The 16,688-nt window shown below is 52.2% G+C and overlaps 2 protein-coding genes across 2 annotated transcripts; one reads left to right on the top strand and one right to left on the bottom strand.

Annotated features, from left to right (window-relative positions):
• Nucleotides 1-2,176: 2,176 nt before the first annotated feature.
• Nucleotides 2,177-3,100, bottom strand: LOC147599892 (olfactory receptor 14J1-like). Its single transcript, XM_086753498.1, has one exon. It carries the CDS (start codon nucleotides 3,098-3,100, stop codon nucleotides 2,177-2,179), a length of 924 nt encoding a protein of 307 aa, XP_086609624.1.
• Nucleotides 3,101-13,788: 10,688 nt separating this feature from the next.
• LOC147599891 (olfactory receptor 14J1-like) lies at nucleotides 13,789-14,409 on the top strand. Its single transcript, XM_086753497.1, has one exon. It carries the CDS (start codon nucleotides 13,789-13,791, stop codon nucleotides 14,407-14,409), a length of 621 nt encoding a protein of 206 aa, XP_086609623.1.
• Nucleotides 14,410-16,688: the final 2,279 nt, after the last annotated feature.

Here is a 16,688-nt window from a genome sequence, read left to right as displayed (position 1 = left end):
AACTAACAAGGGGTATTAGAAGTCTGTGTTTAATTACAGAGACAAGGTCTCATTTGTATAACAGAGACGTGGTGCACTGCTCACACAGCTGCAGTGCTGTGATGGGCAGACACAGGCTCTTTAGAAGGACAGGCCATGCATTCGAGGAAAATAAGTTGCCCCTCATGTGAATGAGCAGCAGGAACACATCAAGCTCTGCCTATGGAGAGGTGATGAGTCAGCTGAGAACCAATGAGTTAGTGGGCAGGGCAACATAGGCGATACTGTAGTGGGTGTCTGCTCTAGGGAATGGGGAAGATTCAGGAAGACACAGATGAAGTTTTCTTCAGAAGTTCATGGACTCTGCTCCTCTTGGGGAACTTGAGCCCCTGATAGGTGCCAGAGGTAAAACACAGCAGGGCAGAAGCTATCGAGAAGGGCAAGGCCTTGCTGAATTGGAAAGGGGTCTTGGGTCATGGAAAAGGCTGAGGGAGTAGAGTATGAGACTGTAGTCAGTGGTGCCCAGCGACAGGGCAAGACGCAGTGGCACAATCTGAAACAAAGGGAATTCCACCTAAACCAAAGAAAGCACTTTAATTTGGAGCAGGTTGTTGATCATTGGAAGAGGCTGCCCAGAGATGTTATGAAGTGTCCCTCCATCCATGGAGGCATTCAAAACCCAGCATGGCTCTGAGCAACCTGCTCTAGCTGACCTCACTTGACCAGGGGAGGAGGACTAGAGGATCTCCAGAGGTACCCTCCAACATCAGATATGTTGTGATGTCTAGCAGTGTTTCTAACATCTCTGTATTATCTCTGTATTGGTCTGACTTCTGATGTCCATGGAGTAGAACTTCCTTTGAGGATAAACTCATTTACTGTGTGACTCTGATGACAGGGTTGACCAAGGATTACAAATATCAGCAATGCTTCAACTCACAGCAGTGTCTCCTGCCACCAACTGTGGTGTCCAGCCCCTTTCTCAGTGAGGATTTGCATCAGAAGGAGGTCTCTAACACCATGATCAACTCTGAGGAGGAATAATGTTGCAGTTACATGTGGTTGGTCAGTATTTTATCTGGTTGAGTTTTTAAAATCTCTGGGCCCCTGACCCACTGCTGATCCACCAGTATCACGGTCTTTTGGGGTTTGGAGTTCCCCTCCACTCCCTCACCTCACTGTTTCTTGTCCTGATTCCCCTTTGTCCTTTTCTGGCTCCAGCAAGATTCTCACATCTACTCTGAGAAAGGACAATCACAACCTACTTTTCACACACAGATGCAGCAGCATCCCCTGAGACCTTGCAGGCAGACTGTGGTGGCCAGCTCCAAGCAGAGACACGCACTGCATGTCCCTGTGTGGGCTCAGAGCAGGGCACACAGACACACAACACCCAGCACAGAGGGGTGACAGCAGTGCCCATGCATTCTTGGAGGGACTCTGGAGCATTTCCAAGGCCATGACATGAGTTCTGCTCTCACTCTAGATCCAACTACTGATATTCACAAAGGGTGACATGAACCGCTCTCCAACCTCCCTTCCTCGTGCCTACTGGCTCCCCACTGCCTCCCCTGAGACCACAGCATCCCCATTTGCCTGTTAATGCCTGCATTTAGTGCTTTACCTTTGGGTGATTCCTTCTTGGGCCATCTCTCGTTTTGTGGGTCTCTGTCCATTTGCCACCCAAGGCATACGCTGTCCTTGGAAACACCCTGTGCTCCCAGATTCCCTTGCTGATGGATGGCTCTCTGCCATGCCATACGTGTTACAGCCCTGGGTGAGTCCCTCAGTGACACTCACCATCCCCGCTGTCAGTAGCCACACACACAGATGAGTTCTAAATCCATCCCTTGGTCTCTCACAGGTCATGGTGTGACAATGAGGGTTTTGCACCCAAGTCAATGGATCAATGGGCCTTTTTGGGGGCTTGCTCTTCTTGACACCAGCACTTTACTACAGGGATCATGTGAGAGAGACAGCTCTGAGCCAGTGCTACACAAACTTTTTTATCATCTCGGGGTGAGAGAGAGCATGTTCGAGCCTCAGATATAGTGGGACAGAGCCAGAGTCATGTAGGAAAGAGACAGTGAGAAATAACAGCAAGAAAACCAATAACAGAGTGAATGAAAAAAAGCTCTAACAAACTAAGAGAGCCACTGTGAATCGTATGTGAAGAGAAATGGCAGGGTTTAGCTGTTTAAAAACGTCCATTAAACCATTTCTTAATGGAATCCTTGAGCTCCTGGTTCCTCAGGCTGTAGATGAGAGGGTTCAGTGCTGGAGGCACCACCAAGTACAGGAATGACTCTATTAAATTTAGAAGTGGGGAAGAGATGGAGGGGGGCTTCAGGTAGGCAACCATGATAGTGCTGAGAAACAGGGAGACCACAGCCAGGTGAGGGAGGCACGTGGAAAAGGCTTTGTGTCGCCCCTGCTCAGAGGGGATCCTCAGCACAGCCCTGAAGATCTGCACATAGGACACAACAATGAAAACAAAACAGCCAAATGAGAAACTAGCACTGACAACAAGAAGCCCAACTTCCCTGAGATAGGCATCTGAGCAGGAGAGCTTGAGGATGTGGGGGATTTCACAGAAGAACTGGTCCACAGCATTGCCCTGGCAGAGTGGCAGTGAAAATGTATTGGCAGTGTGCAGCAGAGCATTGAGAAACCCACTGCCCCAGGCAGCTGCTGCCATGTGGACACAAGCTCTGTTGCCCAGGAGGGTCCGGTAGTGCAGGGGTTTGCAGATGGCAATGTAGCGGTCATAGGCCATGACAGTGAGAAGAAAATACTCATCAGACATCAGGAACAAAAAGAAAAATATCTGTGCAGCGCATCCCGAGTAGGAGATGACCCTGGTGTCCCACAGGGAATTGGCCATGGCTTTGGGAACAGTGGTGGAGATGCAGCCCAGATCAAGGACAGAGAGGTTGAGGAGGAAGAAGTACATGGGGGTGTGGAGGTGGTGGTCGCAGGCTATGGCAGTGATGATGAGGCCGTTGGCCAGGAGGGCAGCCAGGTAGATGCCCAGGAAGAGCCAGAAGTGCAAGAGCTGCAGCTCCCGTGTGTCTGCGAATGCCAGGAGGAGGAACTCGGTGATGGAGCTGCCATTGGACATTTTGTGCCTCTGAACATCAGGGACCTCTCTATGGAGTAAAATACAGTGAGAAGTTAGGGAAGACTTCCCTGAATCAAAATCTATTCGATTTCCCATGCAGACCCAGCAAATTCCCTCCCTTTCACACTTCTTTTGGGCTTCACTTGTTCCTGGCTGAGTGTGTTGTAAGGAGCAGCAATATATAATCTTAGAATCATAGAATAGTTACAGTTGGAAGGGACCTTCAAATGTCATCTAGTCCAATCCCCCTGCAAAGAGGAGGGACATCTTCAACCAGAACAGGTTGCTCAGAGCCTTGCACAACCTGGCCTTCAGTGGTTCCACGGACGGGGCATCCACCACCTCTCTGGGCACCTTGATACATTGTTCTACCACCCTCACCGTAATTATTTTTTTCCTTATTGCTGTCTGAATCTACCTCCCTCTATTTTACAAACATTACCCCCCATTCTATCACAACAGGCCCTGCTAAAACGTTTCTCCCTATCTTTCCTATAAGCCCCTTCTAGGTAGTGGAAGACCACTATCAGGTCTCCCCGGAGCCTTCTCTTCTCCAGGCTGAACAGCCCCAACTCTCTCAGCCTGTCCTCGCAGGAGAGGTGCTCCAGCCCTCTGATCATTTTTGTAGCCCTCCTCTGGACTCTTTCCAACTGGTCCATGTCCTTCTTATGCTGGGGGCTCCAAAAGTGGATGCAGAACTCCAGGTGGGGTCTCACCAGAGTGGAGTAAAGGGGCAGAATCACCTTCCTCGACCTGCTGGCCAAGCTCCTTTTGATGCAGTTTGCTTTCTGGACTACAGGTGCACATTGCCAGGTGATGTTGAGATTCTCGTCTATCAGCACCCCCAAGTCCTTCTACTTAGGGCTGCTCTCCAACCATTCTCCACCCAACCTGGATTTGTGCCTGGGATTGCCATGACCCAGCTGCAGGACCTTGCACTTGGCCTGGTTGAACTTCATGAGGTTGGCACGGGCCCACCTCTCCAGCCTGTCAAGGTCCCTCTGAATGGCATCCCTCCCTTCCAGCGTGTCGACGGCATTACACAACTTGGTGTCGTCGGCGAACTTGCTGAGGGTGCACTCTATCCCACTGTCCATGTCGCTGACAAAGATGTTGAAGAGGACCTGCCCCAGTATGGACCCCTGAAGAACTCCACTCATCACCAGTCTCCACCTGGACATCAAGTTGTCGAACACAACAATTCAAGTGTGGCCATCCAGCCAATTCCTTATCCACCCAGTGGTCCATCCATCAAACCCTGTTTTTGTTGCACTAGTACACATGAGGGTTATTTTAAATTCAGAAACAGCTGGCATTTCTGCTGCACCAGTGAAACCTTGCTGGTCTGTAGAAGTAAAGTGCCTGTCCTTTAGTGCAGAGTGAGGGCATCCAGTCAGCCCCGGTCTCATCTGTTCTGTGCTGACACCTCTTTCAGCTGGAGGACAATCACACCTAAATATTCCACCCCCAAAAAACTGGACACTACTGGGAGTAGAGGAATTCAGTTTCCAAGTGCAGATCTCAAACCCGCTCAGTCCAGCTCATGGTACCTGAGGAGAATCTCAGCTCTGCCCTCCCAGTCAAGGACACAGAGAGGCTCATTGCAGCTGCCCACACACAGCCCTCCAGCAGTATTTCTGTGGCCTCAGCATCGTGACCTCTCCGCTGGAGTCTTGGGAAACACAGAGACGCCATGGGAGAGCTGTGCCTTTCTGGAGGGCAGCCTGCAGCCAAGCAGGACCCCCCAGGGAAAGAGTCAAAGAGCAGAAAGGTGATGTGTCCTGACAGGAGGACCAGATCATTGCCAGCCCCACACAGTGCGGTGCCTACAGCCCAGAGTTAGCAGGGGACTTGGATGCTTTTCCAATGGACACATCTGCATGACAGGACTCACAACATCTGTGCTTGGGCTTCAGCTGAATCCTCACCCCCTGCACCAGTGAGTGCAATGGAACAAACAAGGGCAGCAGGGACAAGAGGAGAACAGGCCAAACTGCTGCCGCCAAGGGTGGCAGGACAGGGAGGCACGGATGGACACTTGACCACTCCTACTCTCTGGTGGTCTGGCTGCTGAAGTCCCGTGACATTAAGGGTGGGTGGCTCTGCTGGGCAGGAGAGGAGACTGGGGAGTAGCTCCAGAAATGTTTTCTGCACTGTGGGGAATGGCAGGGAGGTGTCCGAATCCCCCCTCCCAAGATGTTTCTGGTAGGAGCTCCCTCTCCCTCCCTGCCCAGCTCTCTGCTGCCTGGAGCTGTCCCTGCCAGGAGCTGTTTCTGCATCCCCACACCTCCTCCCTGCCGGTGATCACAGACCCCATCCCACCCGCTACATGCTCAACGCTGCCCTGCAGAGAGCTGTGCAGCAAGCACTGCCCAGGAGCATCTCTGTGCGTGCAGGGACTAAGGAGCAATTCATGCAAACACTGACAAAACCACAAGTGTGATGGTGATGCTTTCTGAAGGCTGAGGGGCCCTGAGTGCTGTTGCTGCGGTTCCTCCTGACCCTCAGAGTGATGGTTTAGGAGTATCAGCCCTTTCTCTGAAAGAACAGCTCTGTTCCTGTTACCTCCAAGTAGAACAACAGAAAACTGAAAGCAGAGACTCAGAACGCCACACTCTGACAACTATGACAAGCAGGTAACCCCAGCCTTGACCTTCCTCTTGCAAAGTCCCCTCAGAAATTTCCTGGAGGTGATGCTGTGAGTAGCCCTATACCACACAGCACCCTCTCTACAGAAGTAGGACCCTGCCCTGCCCTGCCCTGCCAGGAGTCTGTCCTTCCACCCACAGCTTGTCCCCACAAAACCACAGGGAGCTCCCCGGGCAGGCTGAGTGCTGAGCCTGGCAGAGGCAGAGTCCCTGCCCCAGCACACAGCCCCTGGGGCGCAGGGACCCTGCTCTGAAGGACAGCCCTGGGGATCCCTGGCTGCACACACACATTCGCACCCCTGCAGCCGTCCCTGGGAGAAGGCAGCCATTGTGCCCTGTCCCTCTGGCAGTGCAGTACCGAATTCCTGCTCTGGAGCATGTCCTCCTCCTCTGCATTAGAGAAACTGTGAAAGTCCTTCCAACAGATCCTACAAGCTGTCGGATGTAGCAGATACAGGAGCTCCCTCCAAAAACTGCAGCTGCATTGCCCTGCACCCAGAGACTTAGCATGTAGAGGGCTTTTCAGATTCCTCCCCAGTGAGCTCTCAGTATCCTTCCACTCCTGACCAACTTTAACCTCTCTCTGCCTCGCTCCTCTCCCCTCAACTCCTGCAGGCAGAGCCCTCAGCCCTGCTGCGCTTGGCAGAGGAGCTGCTCCTGGGCAGAGCTGTCTCTCTGTGGTGTGGCCTGGTTGTCATGAGCTTCCTCCATCCCAAAAGCCCGGCCCAGCTCAGCAGCAGAGGACCAGCCCCAAGAGGCACTTTCTCTGACTCCCACCCTGTACTCCCTCAAGATGTCCCTGGGGCTCCCCAGAAACCTGTTGGCAAACAGACTGATGTAATCGCTCTTCCCTCTCTCACCTCTGTAGAGATACTTTGTTCTAGAACTGACCTTCCTCTTCTCAGGGACAGAGTTCAGTCTCACAAGCACCTTGCCTTGTCCCATCATGAGACAAGACGCCTGGGCAGTGACAGGGAGGGATCTCTTTTACCCCTGCCAGTTGAGTCAGTGGAGGCATCTCCTCCTGGGTTTGTAGCCCTGGGACTGGAAGGGCACTCAGCTCCCTCCCACGGACACCACAAGCACACAGGAGGTGGGATTCCCCTTTCCTCAGTTCAGGTGTTCACAAAATAGGTCCCTGCATGTGAGCTCCATGTCTAAGCTGCCGTGGTAACTGATGGAGATGGAGGCCAGCAGTGCGCTGTTTGGATGGGAACACCGGGTGCCACCCGAGGTGCCAGAGGGGGTCCAAGATACGTGCTGCTAACTGCAAGGTCTAATTGACCAGTGCTGATGGGTTGTGGCACCATGTGGGGACATCATCCTGGAGCCTGCTGGGGAATTCCTTTGGACAACTTACAGTTAACAGCAGATGCCCACAATACAAACAACTAAATCTCCTCCACTTGTTGTGTTCAAGGCCACCTGTAGAGGTTTTCAGCTGAACAAATGAAGTTGTGTGCCATCAGGACAGCTGAGTCTCTCTTTATCATCAGCTCCATTTCCTAACCCCCAGTGACTCTAATGAAGTCTTTTACATGCGTATCCCTCTATTGCCTAGCCTTCGTCAGGGCAGCTGCTCAATTTAGCTACCAAATACAGGGCTGTAGGGCTATGGGAAATGTCAGGGCACTCCAGCACAACTGCGTGTTGCTGACACAACAGCACAGGACGGACATGGAAACCGTGCCCACTCAGAGTGGATATGTTACAGGCACCTCAGGGCATCTTAGACAACTTTGGTACTGCTCTGAAAGCAATTCCCACTGCTGCAGTAAGGTCAGGTCTGTCCCACCTCTCTCTACGAGATGCACACAGCGTATGAAACATGAAGCACGCCACAGCGAGATCTCCACTCATGGGCCCACATTCTCAAACTTTGCCGATTCTTCTGTCCCCTTGATGACAAAATCAAGGAACAGGCCAAGAATTTCCACAAACAACTGGCCATCTCAAGTGCTTGTCCTCAAACCACTGAGCCAAGCACTAAGTTTCTGGGGTGCAACAAACCACTCCAAAGGCTGCACTGGCTGTGCAACCCTACACAGATGTCCTGCTTTTATTAAGTGCTCTGGTTTTCTTTAGTGAGGGGGTGGCTACAGTGGCAGCTTCTGTAGGAAACTGCTAGAAGTTTTTTCCCCTTTGTTCAGTGGACTCGGCCAGGTCTAGGGTGGACCCACTGCTGGCCAAGGCCCTGCCAACTGGTAGCAGAATGTTCCGTGATAACATCTCTGCAATAACGTATTTAAGAAGGGAAAAAAAAAGAAAAAAAAAGAAGAGGAGAAGATGTGAAGAAGCTGAGTGGGGACAGAAATGGGGAGGCGCGAGCCTCATGGCCCTTGCAGGCCTCACCCTCTGGCCTCCCGCCAGGCAGCCGACTGGGCCCGACTTGGCCCAGCCTGGCTGCAAGAAGTGGAGAGGAGGTGAGATGTGAAGAGAACCTGAGAGGCATCTGCTTGCCTGTTGTGAAGAATTTCTGAGAGGAACGGCTGCAGACACCAAGGTCAGTGAAGAAGCAGGGGGAGCTTTAATGCTGCTCCTGGCCAAGATTCCCCTGCAGCCTGTGGTGATGGCCATGGTGGAGCAGGTTGTCCCCCTGCAGCCCATAGAGGTCCATGAAGGAGCAGAGATCCACCTGTAGCCCATGGAGGACCCCATGCTGGAGCAGAGGAGGAATGTGAGGAGTTCTTCCCCCGACGACAAAGCAGAGACATAAAACAACGTGTGATGGACTGACCGTAACCCCCATTCCCTATTCCCCCCTGTGTCATTCGGAGGGGGAAGGTGGTAGAGATAATGTTAAACCCAGGCAGAGGGAGGGGTGGGGGGAGGTTATTTTGTTCTCTGTCTCATTATCCTGCTGTTTTTAGAAAAAAAAAAGAATATTTTTCCCCAAGTCGAGTCTGTTTTGCCCGTAACAGTAACATTAAGATTTTTTTCCCTGTCCTTATCTCAAACCTCGAGCATTTTTCTTATATTATCTCTCCCTGTTCTCTCGGAGGGTGGGAGGAGTGAGAGAGAGACCGTGTAGTCTGGCCGCGACTGAGGCTGAACTATGGCAGTGTGTGACACATCCTTTGAGGGGAAAACATATACTATAGCAGACAGGAGTGAAGAGGACCTACCAGGTAATCAACATGGATGGATGTTATGGTCCTTATGTATGACCTGAGGAAGTAAATTCCCCAGGTCAGGCAGGAGGCAAGCAGCTGGGCATTTTGATCTGACCTAATCCCTCACATTTTGATACTAAAGAAAAAAAAGAAGATAAAGGATTAAAGGGTTTGCCATTTCTAGGCCATCAACCACCCTGTTTTCAGAGGAATGATTGAAAACCAAAGGGGAAAAATAAGTTCCAGACAAGCCCAACTTATCTGAGTGTGAGACTCACCAAGTTGCTCACGGGGAGAGCCTCCCAGGATGACCTCGCATACTCGGGGTGTGGGTTTCTGCCTCTGGGGGTCTGAGACCCATTGTGGGAAGCCAGAGAGAACATGTGAGGATTCTGTAAAACGTTGTGTGGGATGTCTAGGAAAGGCCTGAAGGCCTGTAGCCATTGTGGGGCCACAACTGGGGAGATTAGAGTGTGTGTGTGTGCATCATGTGTGCATGTCAGTGGATGTAACCACTAGGAAACACCAAACCAGAGCAGTCAATGATTAGAAGAGGCCTGGAAGCCAGTTAGTTGAAGTCTGGACTGAGCAATGGAGAGCCCAGCAGGTCTGCAGATTGGGTACGGAAAGCAGAATATGGCCTCCTGGAGGAACACCCTGGTGTTGAGGGTCTGGTACTGATAAGGCCTTAGGTGTGGACCTGGAGAAGAAGTAGCCCTTTATGGGAGAGAGCAGCAGGAACGCCTGGAGTTCTGCCTGGGGATGGACAGTGCGTCAACTGAGAGCTGAGAGGTAAACAGGAGAGGACAGAAAGACACGGGCAACACAGTGGTGGGTGGATGTCTGCTATGGATCTCCTGGAAGAGGAAGCAGATGGCGCCTTTTTCAGACAACTGGGAAAAGTTTCATGTTTGCAGGCCCTGGACCTCCTGTGGGATTTAATCCATTCCAGTATCTGCTGAAAGAGCAACATTGTGAGGGATAAGCCACCCAGGAGGGTTTTGGAGCCCATTGATGACATCTTCCTGACAGGGATGAGTGAGGAAGCAGTGAGGTGAGGTGCCCTGTGGGTATCATGCTTGGAAACAAAGAAGAGGTGATCAGGGATGTAAAAGTCAAGGGGAGAGAAGGCAGAGTGGAGGCTCCTGAAAGAAAAGAGGGTGACAAAGAGCAGGATTTCAGGAGAGCAGGCTTTGGCCTGCTGAAGGACCTGCTTGGAAGAATCCCATGGGATACGACCCTGCAGAGAAGAGCTAAGAGCTGTTTCATAGTCACAGATCTCCTTTTCCAGATGTAGAATGGCCCACTTGGTCATGCAAGAAGTCAAGCAAACGTGGCAGGAGGCTGGGATGAATGAGAGAGGAGCTCATAACTAAAACCAAGCATGAAAGGGAAGCACAGCGGAGGCAGAAGCTGCCTGCCTTCCAGCCTCAATGGTTCTGTGACTCTGTGCTGGAAAGAGCCATTTGCGTTTGCGCATGGGGGAACTGTGGGTATGGCAGGGTCCCAGGACCAGCTCCTGGACAGATGGAGGGTCTAAAATCAGCTCTTGGAGGGAACCCTACTGTGTCTGTGCCTACATGGGTAGACATTTACACTAACAGTCCCTAGCACACAACCAGTCTAACCCTCATTTTCCCTTTCTCCACTGGCCCCGGTTTTGTTTGCTTTGTGCCGTCCTTTGATGTTTCAGAGACGATTTTCACAGTAATTTCTGCCTGGATCAGAAATTTTTTAAAAGTACCTTCTTTTATTGTCCTTAGTGCCCTGCAACTCCTTGTGCCGTTATCTTGTGAGAGACAGCAGCATCAGGGTGAGCCATCTGTACGCAGCTGAGCAAATGGAGCTTTCATCCAGGAGGACCTGGAGAAACTGTGGGACTTCTCCAAAAGAAGTTTCTTGAACTTTCTCAAAATTTGGAAAGAGCACAAGAAAGAAAGAATGCTACAAAGTGCAGGCTGGGAGGTTGAGACCTGAGACAAGAAGAAAGAAAAGCCACTTGAAGGGCAGCGCTGTGTTGCAATAGCAGTCTGGTGAATATTGACATCTCTCCTGGATGACAACACCATGGAAGGACAAATCTCACTTCCAAAATCAGTCTTGACAACGTTCAGAGAGGGACAATGATTACTTCACTCTGCATCAGCCTACACTCCCCAGGAGAGACACGGCTGCCTCCCAGGTGCTGTCAGACCTTGGAGCCCCAGGGACATCTCCAGGGAGACCAGGAGGGCAGAGAAAGTGCCACCTTGGGCTGGTCCTCTGCTGCTGAGCTGGGCCGGGCTCCTGGGACAAAGGGAGCTCACAGCAAGCATGCAGCACTGCAAAGAGACAGATCTTCTTAGGAGCAGCTCCTCTGCCAAGCGCAGCAGGGCTGAGGGCTCTGCCTGCAGGCACCGAGGGGAGAGGAGCGAGGCAGAAAGGTTAAAGGCAGCCTGGGGTGGGAGGCCACTGAGAGCCCACTGGAGGAGAACACTTCACAGCCCTTGACATATTAAGTGTCTGGCTGCAGGCCATCGAAGCTTCAGGTTCTTGAGGGATTTAGTGAAGCTGGCACCTCCCCCAGCCTGTGGGATCTGTAAGTACCACTCTCAGACCTTCTCTGCTGGAGAGGAGGAGGAGGAGATGCTCCAGAGCAGGGATTCCCTGCTGCACTGCCAGAGGGACAGAGCACAATGGCTGCCTTCTCCCAGGGACAGCTGCAGGGGTGTGAATGTGTGTGTGCAGCCAGGGGTGCCCAGGGCTGTCCTTCAGAGCAGGGTCCCTGCACCCCAGGGGCTGTGTGCTGGGGCAGGGACTCTGCCTCTGCCAGGCTCAGCACTCAGCCTCCCTTTGTGAGCTCCCCACAGCGCTGGGGAAAGAAGCTGTGGGTGGGAGGAACAACTTGTGGCCAATCAGGGTCCTTCTGCTGTTGAGAGGGTGCTGTGTGGGTCAGGGCTGCCCACAGCTCCACATCACCAGTGGGAAACTTCCAAGGGGATGTTTCAAGAGGTTGTCCTGACCTGGCCTTTGGAACCTCCGAACAGGAACAGGCACCCAGCCAGTGCCCTGCAAACAGGCAGGTGTGTGTAGGGCCAGGGTGAGTGCACAGAGGTTGGGATAGGACAGGAATACACACTGGACAATGAAACACCTCCCAGCAGGAAAATCCCCAGGCAGCAGGGATATGATCCAGGAATGAGAGGAAAGTAAAAGGATAAATGTTGTGGGAGGGAGAATTCTGGAAACTCTCTGCAATTCTGTCCTATTCAGACCCCTTTCTGTGGGCAAGACCCCTGGCCTCCTCTCCCACCCACCCAAGCCTCTGCCCTCAGGGCTGCGGGGTCCCAGCCATGAACCCCCTCCTCTGCAGCCAGAGCTCCAGCAGAGCCGTGCTGCAGCTCTCCAGCCACGTGCCCACGGCCCTCTGCAGAGCACAGGGGCTGAGAGCAGCTGCCCCGCAATGGTGGTGTCGGGGAGGGGGCACGCACAGCTGGGGGAGGGGGACGCTGTCCCCAGTGCCCGCCTGCCTCTGCCCTGTCCTCTCTCAGCCGCACCCTGGCTGTATTTGCCCTTGTGCCTCCACCTCTCTGTGGTGCTGCTGCTGGGATCTTGTTCTTGCTGTCAGGCTGTCTGGGGAGGGGAGTTCCAGCTGCAGAGTCCCCCCCTGATCTTGTGGGTCCTTTCCTGCAGCTGTGTCCATGGGAACAAGTGTCCCAGCTTTCACCTGTGGGGCTGTGGGCAATGCAGGCTGTGGGGCTGGGGCATCAGCTGCTTTTCCCTCAGTGGGATTCCATCATGAAAACACCTAACATAACTTCTTGGTGTGTCCTTCCAAGCTGTGAGTTTCCCTCAGAGATGCCAAACTCTCCCATAACATCTTTTTGTTACCTGAACACCCCATGGTTCAGCACAGAGATGCTATGGCCAAAACCCTGCTGTTGGGTTGGTGAAATGAGCCATGAGTGCTGTGGGCTAGAAGTGAGGTGCTGAAACCTTGAGAAAAGGTGAGACATTCAGTGGTTTGCAGTGCATCCCTTTGCTCTCAGCAGTGTCTCCTATCTTTTCACAGAAACAGAGCAGTGTGATCATCTTCGGTTTCAGAAAGCTGCAAGCCCAGGGCATCCAGGACGGAGAGACAGACCAGCTCCGCTCACTCTGCACTACCCCACAGCAATTCTCTTCTCATACAAGACTCACTCGGTTCTCCCTGAGTGCTAAGCCACAAGGAATCCTCTTGCCCTGCAGCGTCACTTTGCTATCAAGTGAACTGGGAGCAGCAAGGTTGCAAAGCTAATTGGCATCCAAAGTAGATTTAATCTGAAAAGACTCTGTGTTCCTGTTTACATGTTTCTGTAGGGCAGGACTTGCCCTTCAAGAGTTCACACCAGTGCTCCCTACTCCCAGTGGCACCTCCGCCAGCACCATGCGGAGCTCATACATGGGGCATGAGAAACGTCTCCTTGAAAGGGGAAAGATCATCTGGGGGCGGGGTGGTGGGGGGGCTTCCATGGGAACTGAATAGGTTTTGCTCAGGCAGCTTTGCCTTATCTTCTCACTGTTTTTTCCTCCTTGCACAGGCCTCCCTGCCCAGAGGAAGGAAATGTCCAATGGCAGCTCCATCACTGAGTTCCTCCTCCTGGCAGTCGCAGACACACGGGAGCTGCAGCTCTTGCACTTCTGGCTCTTCCTGGGCATCTACCTGGCTGCCCTCCTGGCCAACGGCCTCATCATCACTGCCATAGCCTGCGACCACTGCCTCCACACCCCCATGTACTTCTTCCTTCTCAACCTCTCCATCCTTGACTTTGGCCTCATCTCCACCACTGTTCCCAAAGCCATGGACAATTCGCTCTGGGACACCGGGAACATCTTTTACTTGGGATGTGCTGCACAGGCCTTTTTATTTGTCTTTTTTCTTTCAGCAGAGTTTTATCTTCTCACTGTCATGGCCTATGACCGGTACGTTGCCATCTGCAGACCCCTGCACTACGGGACCCTCCTGGGCAGCAGAGCTTGTGTCCACATGGCAGCAGCTGCCTGGAGCACTGGGTTTCTCTGTGCTGTGCTGCACACTGCCAATACATTTTCACTGCCACTCTGCCAGGGAAAAGCCCTTAATCAGTTCTTCTGTGAAATACCCCAGATTCTCAAGCTCTCCTGCTCAGACTCCTACCTCAGAGAATTTCGACTTGTTGCATTTAATGCTTTTGTCTTTTTTGGCTGTTTTGTTTTCATTGTTGTGTCCTATGTGCAGATCTTCAGGGCTGTGCTGAGGATCCCCTCTGAGCAGCGACGGCACAAAGTCTTCTCCACGTGCCTCCCTCACCTGGCTGTGGTCTCCCTGTTTCTCAGCACTGCCATATTTGCCTATCTGAAGCCCCCCTCCATCTCCTCCCCATCTTTGAATTTATTGGTTGCTGCTCTGTACTCATTGGTGCCTCCAGCAGTGAACCCCCTCATCTATAGCAGGAGGAACCAGGAGCTCAAGGAAGCAGCATGGAAAATGATGACTGAACGTTTTCGAGATGCGATAGTGTGTCCATCTTTTTCAATGTATGACTCATAGTGGAACTCCTTACTGCCCCAGCCTTTATTAGGTTTTGTGGTTGTCATTCCTGCTAAGTGAGACCATATCCTATGGTCAGTACTGGGCTGTGTGCCACCCTCTGCTGTCTGCAAGTCTCATGAACTGGGACTTCTGTCTCCAGAGGACAACTGGGCCTTCCCTCAGGGGATTTCTGTCATCAACATTAATCATTTCAGTCATGTCCCAGATACATTTCTGTTGGATACCTGGAGTACCAGGGGCACTTAGTGAACAATCCAGACCGAATGGAATTGTTATGTTTATGAGGCAGCAGGCCTCAAGGACATCACTGAAGCCGCTTGTGAGAAAGTACTGAAGCTGCCTGTAAGAAAGTACTGAAGCCACCTGTGAGAAAGTAATGAAGCTTCCTGTGAGAAAGTAAACGAAGCAACCTTGAGAAGAAGGAAAACAGCTGGCATACGTGACTGGGGGCTGAACGTGAAGCAGGGTGCAGGTGGAGAGAGCCATGCGTGTTAACAAAGAGACTTAATGAATCATATTTTAGCTAGGAGCGTGTGCATGATATAGTTAACCAATTAGTAGAGAGCTTGGGCATGACACGGAGTTAGAAGGGCTATATTAACCGGGATGTATCAACAATAAATCGGCATTTGCTTGATCATATTGGTCATCAACAGTGTCCGTGACTTCCGCGTCAACAGGTGGCGCCCGAACAGGGACCCTCAGATCGGCGTTGGACATTCCGACGGAACCGAAATAGGAAAAGAAGAGGGGGCGGAAGCCAGTCGAAGGCGAGTGCTGCCCCGGCACTCGGGAAGTCGCTGTAGCGCAAAAAGGTACAAAAGGTGCGGAGGGAATCTCGTCTCGGCCAGGCGAGCGGCCGGGGAGGAGATGGGGTCCACACTGACCAAAGAGGAGTCAGCAGTGGTTAAGCTCCTCCAACATATGCTGTCTATGAGAGGACTGAATTATGACTCGGCCGTCCTAGAAGCTTTGCTGCAGTGGGCAAAGAAAATGGAATCAATCCCCACAGTTGATGATGCTTTTGAACTCCCGACATGGGAAAATATAGGAAAAGAACTGTGGGATGAAATAAGTAAGGGATCAAAGGAGGCGAGCAAACTCTCCACCGTGTGGAGGCTAATTAACGAAACATTGATAAGCATGAAAGCCAAGCATTCAGTTGCCACATCTGCTTTTACGGCCTTAACTACAGCCGACGGGTCCACCTCTGCTACTAGCATGCTGTTCTTGGGTTTAACGAGCCCTGCCGCCGCCCCGGCCCGTGCTGAGGGTGGGGGGGTTCGAGCCCCAGCAAGGACTCCAGGAAATGCAGCCACAGCCCCTATAACTATAGATATGCGGGCACCAGAGGGAAAAACTGCCAAAGGCTTTTCACCACCATCAGATGTACCACCGCCAGGCACCCCGCCACGCTACGCCAGTGCAGGCTCAGAGTCACGAGCCTTTTCGCCGGTGCCAACAGCTCCGGTTTATCCCCCGTTACCACCTTCTTCCCTGCCACCACGGCGTGAGAAAGAGGGGGATGAACAATCATCTGGCTTGAAGGACGCACAGCTGCAAGAGACGCTAAAAAGGCTAGAAGCCCTAGAGGTTCGCCAAGAAGCGTCGCTGGGAAACTTGTCACCTCCTTCGCCTGTGCCACATCGAGACCTGCCAGCGTCCAACCTATTCGTTCCAAATGGAGCATCGGGGGAGATCAGTCTTTTTGCACCTTTGCAAGGGATGCCGGCGGGAGGGGCCGGGGATTTGAATCCGATAGTGCAGTGGAAAGAGGTGATTCGAGATGCTTTGATAGAAGGAGAGCCTTTGCCCATGGCATTTCCAGTTGTGACCAATAATACTGCGAGAAGTGTGTGGCAAGCATTAGACTAGAAAATATTAAAGGAAGCTAAAAGTGCAGTGCAGTGCTAAAATCATCATATACTCAATCTGTATTGCAGCATATTTTTTTGTCACAGTTCTTGACTCCTTATGATATTAGAATGATTGTCCAGATGCTTTTGCTACCGTCACAGCAGCTGCAGTTCTTTCAGTACTGGCAGGCTGCTTGTGATAGGGCAGCTGCGTCGCCTCGACAACAGAGTGATCCATTATTTGGGGTGCAAACCCCACTGATGGGAGCGGGACCCTACACACAGTCTGATTGGCAAGCGCAATTTGCTACCGAAGTGTTACAACTGGGCCAAGATTTGGCTTACAGAGCGCTTGCTAGGGTGCACAATGAAAAGCCTGGACCTGCCGTTACAGCAGTAAGGCAAAGTCCCACAGAACCA

Source organism: Chlamydotis macqueenii, chromosome 8, assembly GCF_036417535.1.
Source record: "Chlamydotis macqueenii isolate bChlMac1 chromosome 8, bChlMac1.mat, whole genome shotgun sequence".
In the NCBI taxonomy this organism is placed as follows: domain Eukaryota; kingdom Metazoa; phylum Chordata; class Aves; order Otidiformes; family Otididae; genus Chlamydotis; species Chlamydotis macqueenii.
This window is presented reverse-complemented; position numbering and strand designations above follow the sequence as displayed.

Coding starts and splice junctions, on each gene's coding strand:
- LOC147599891 (XM_086753497.1), top strand. CDS start 13,789: ATGGCCTATGACCGGTACGTTGCCATCTGCAGACCCCTGCACTACGGG.
- LOC147599892 (XM_086753498.1), bottom strand. CDS start 3,100: ATGTCCAATGGCAGCTCCATCACCGAGTTCCTCCTCCTGGCATTCGCA.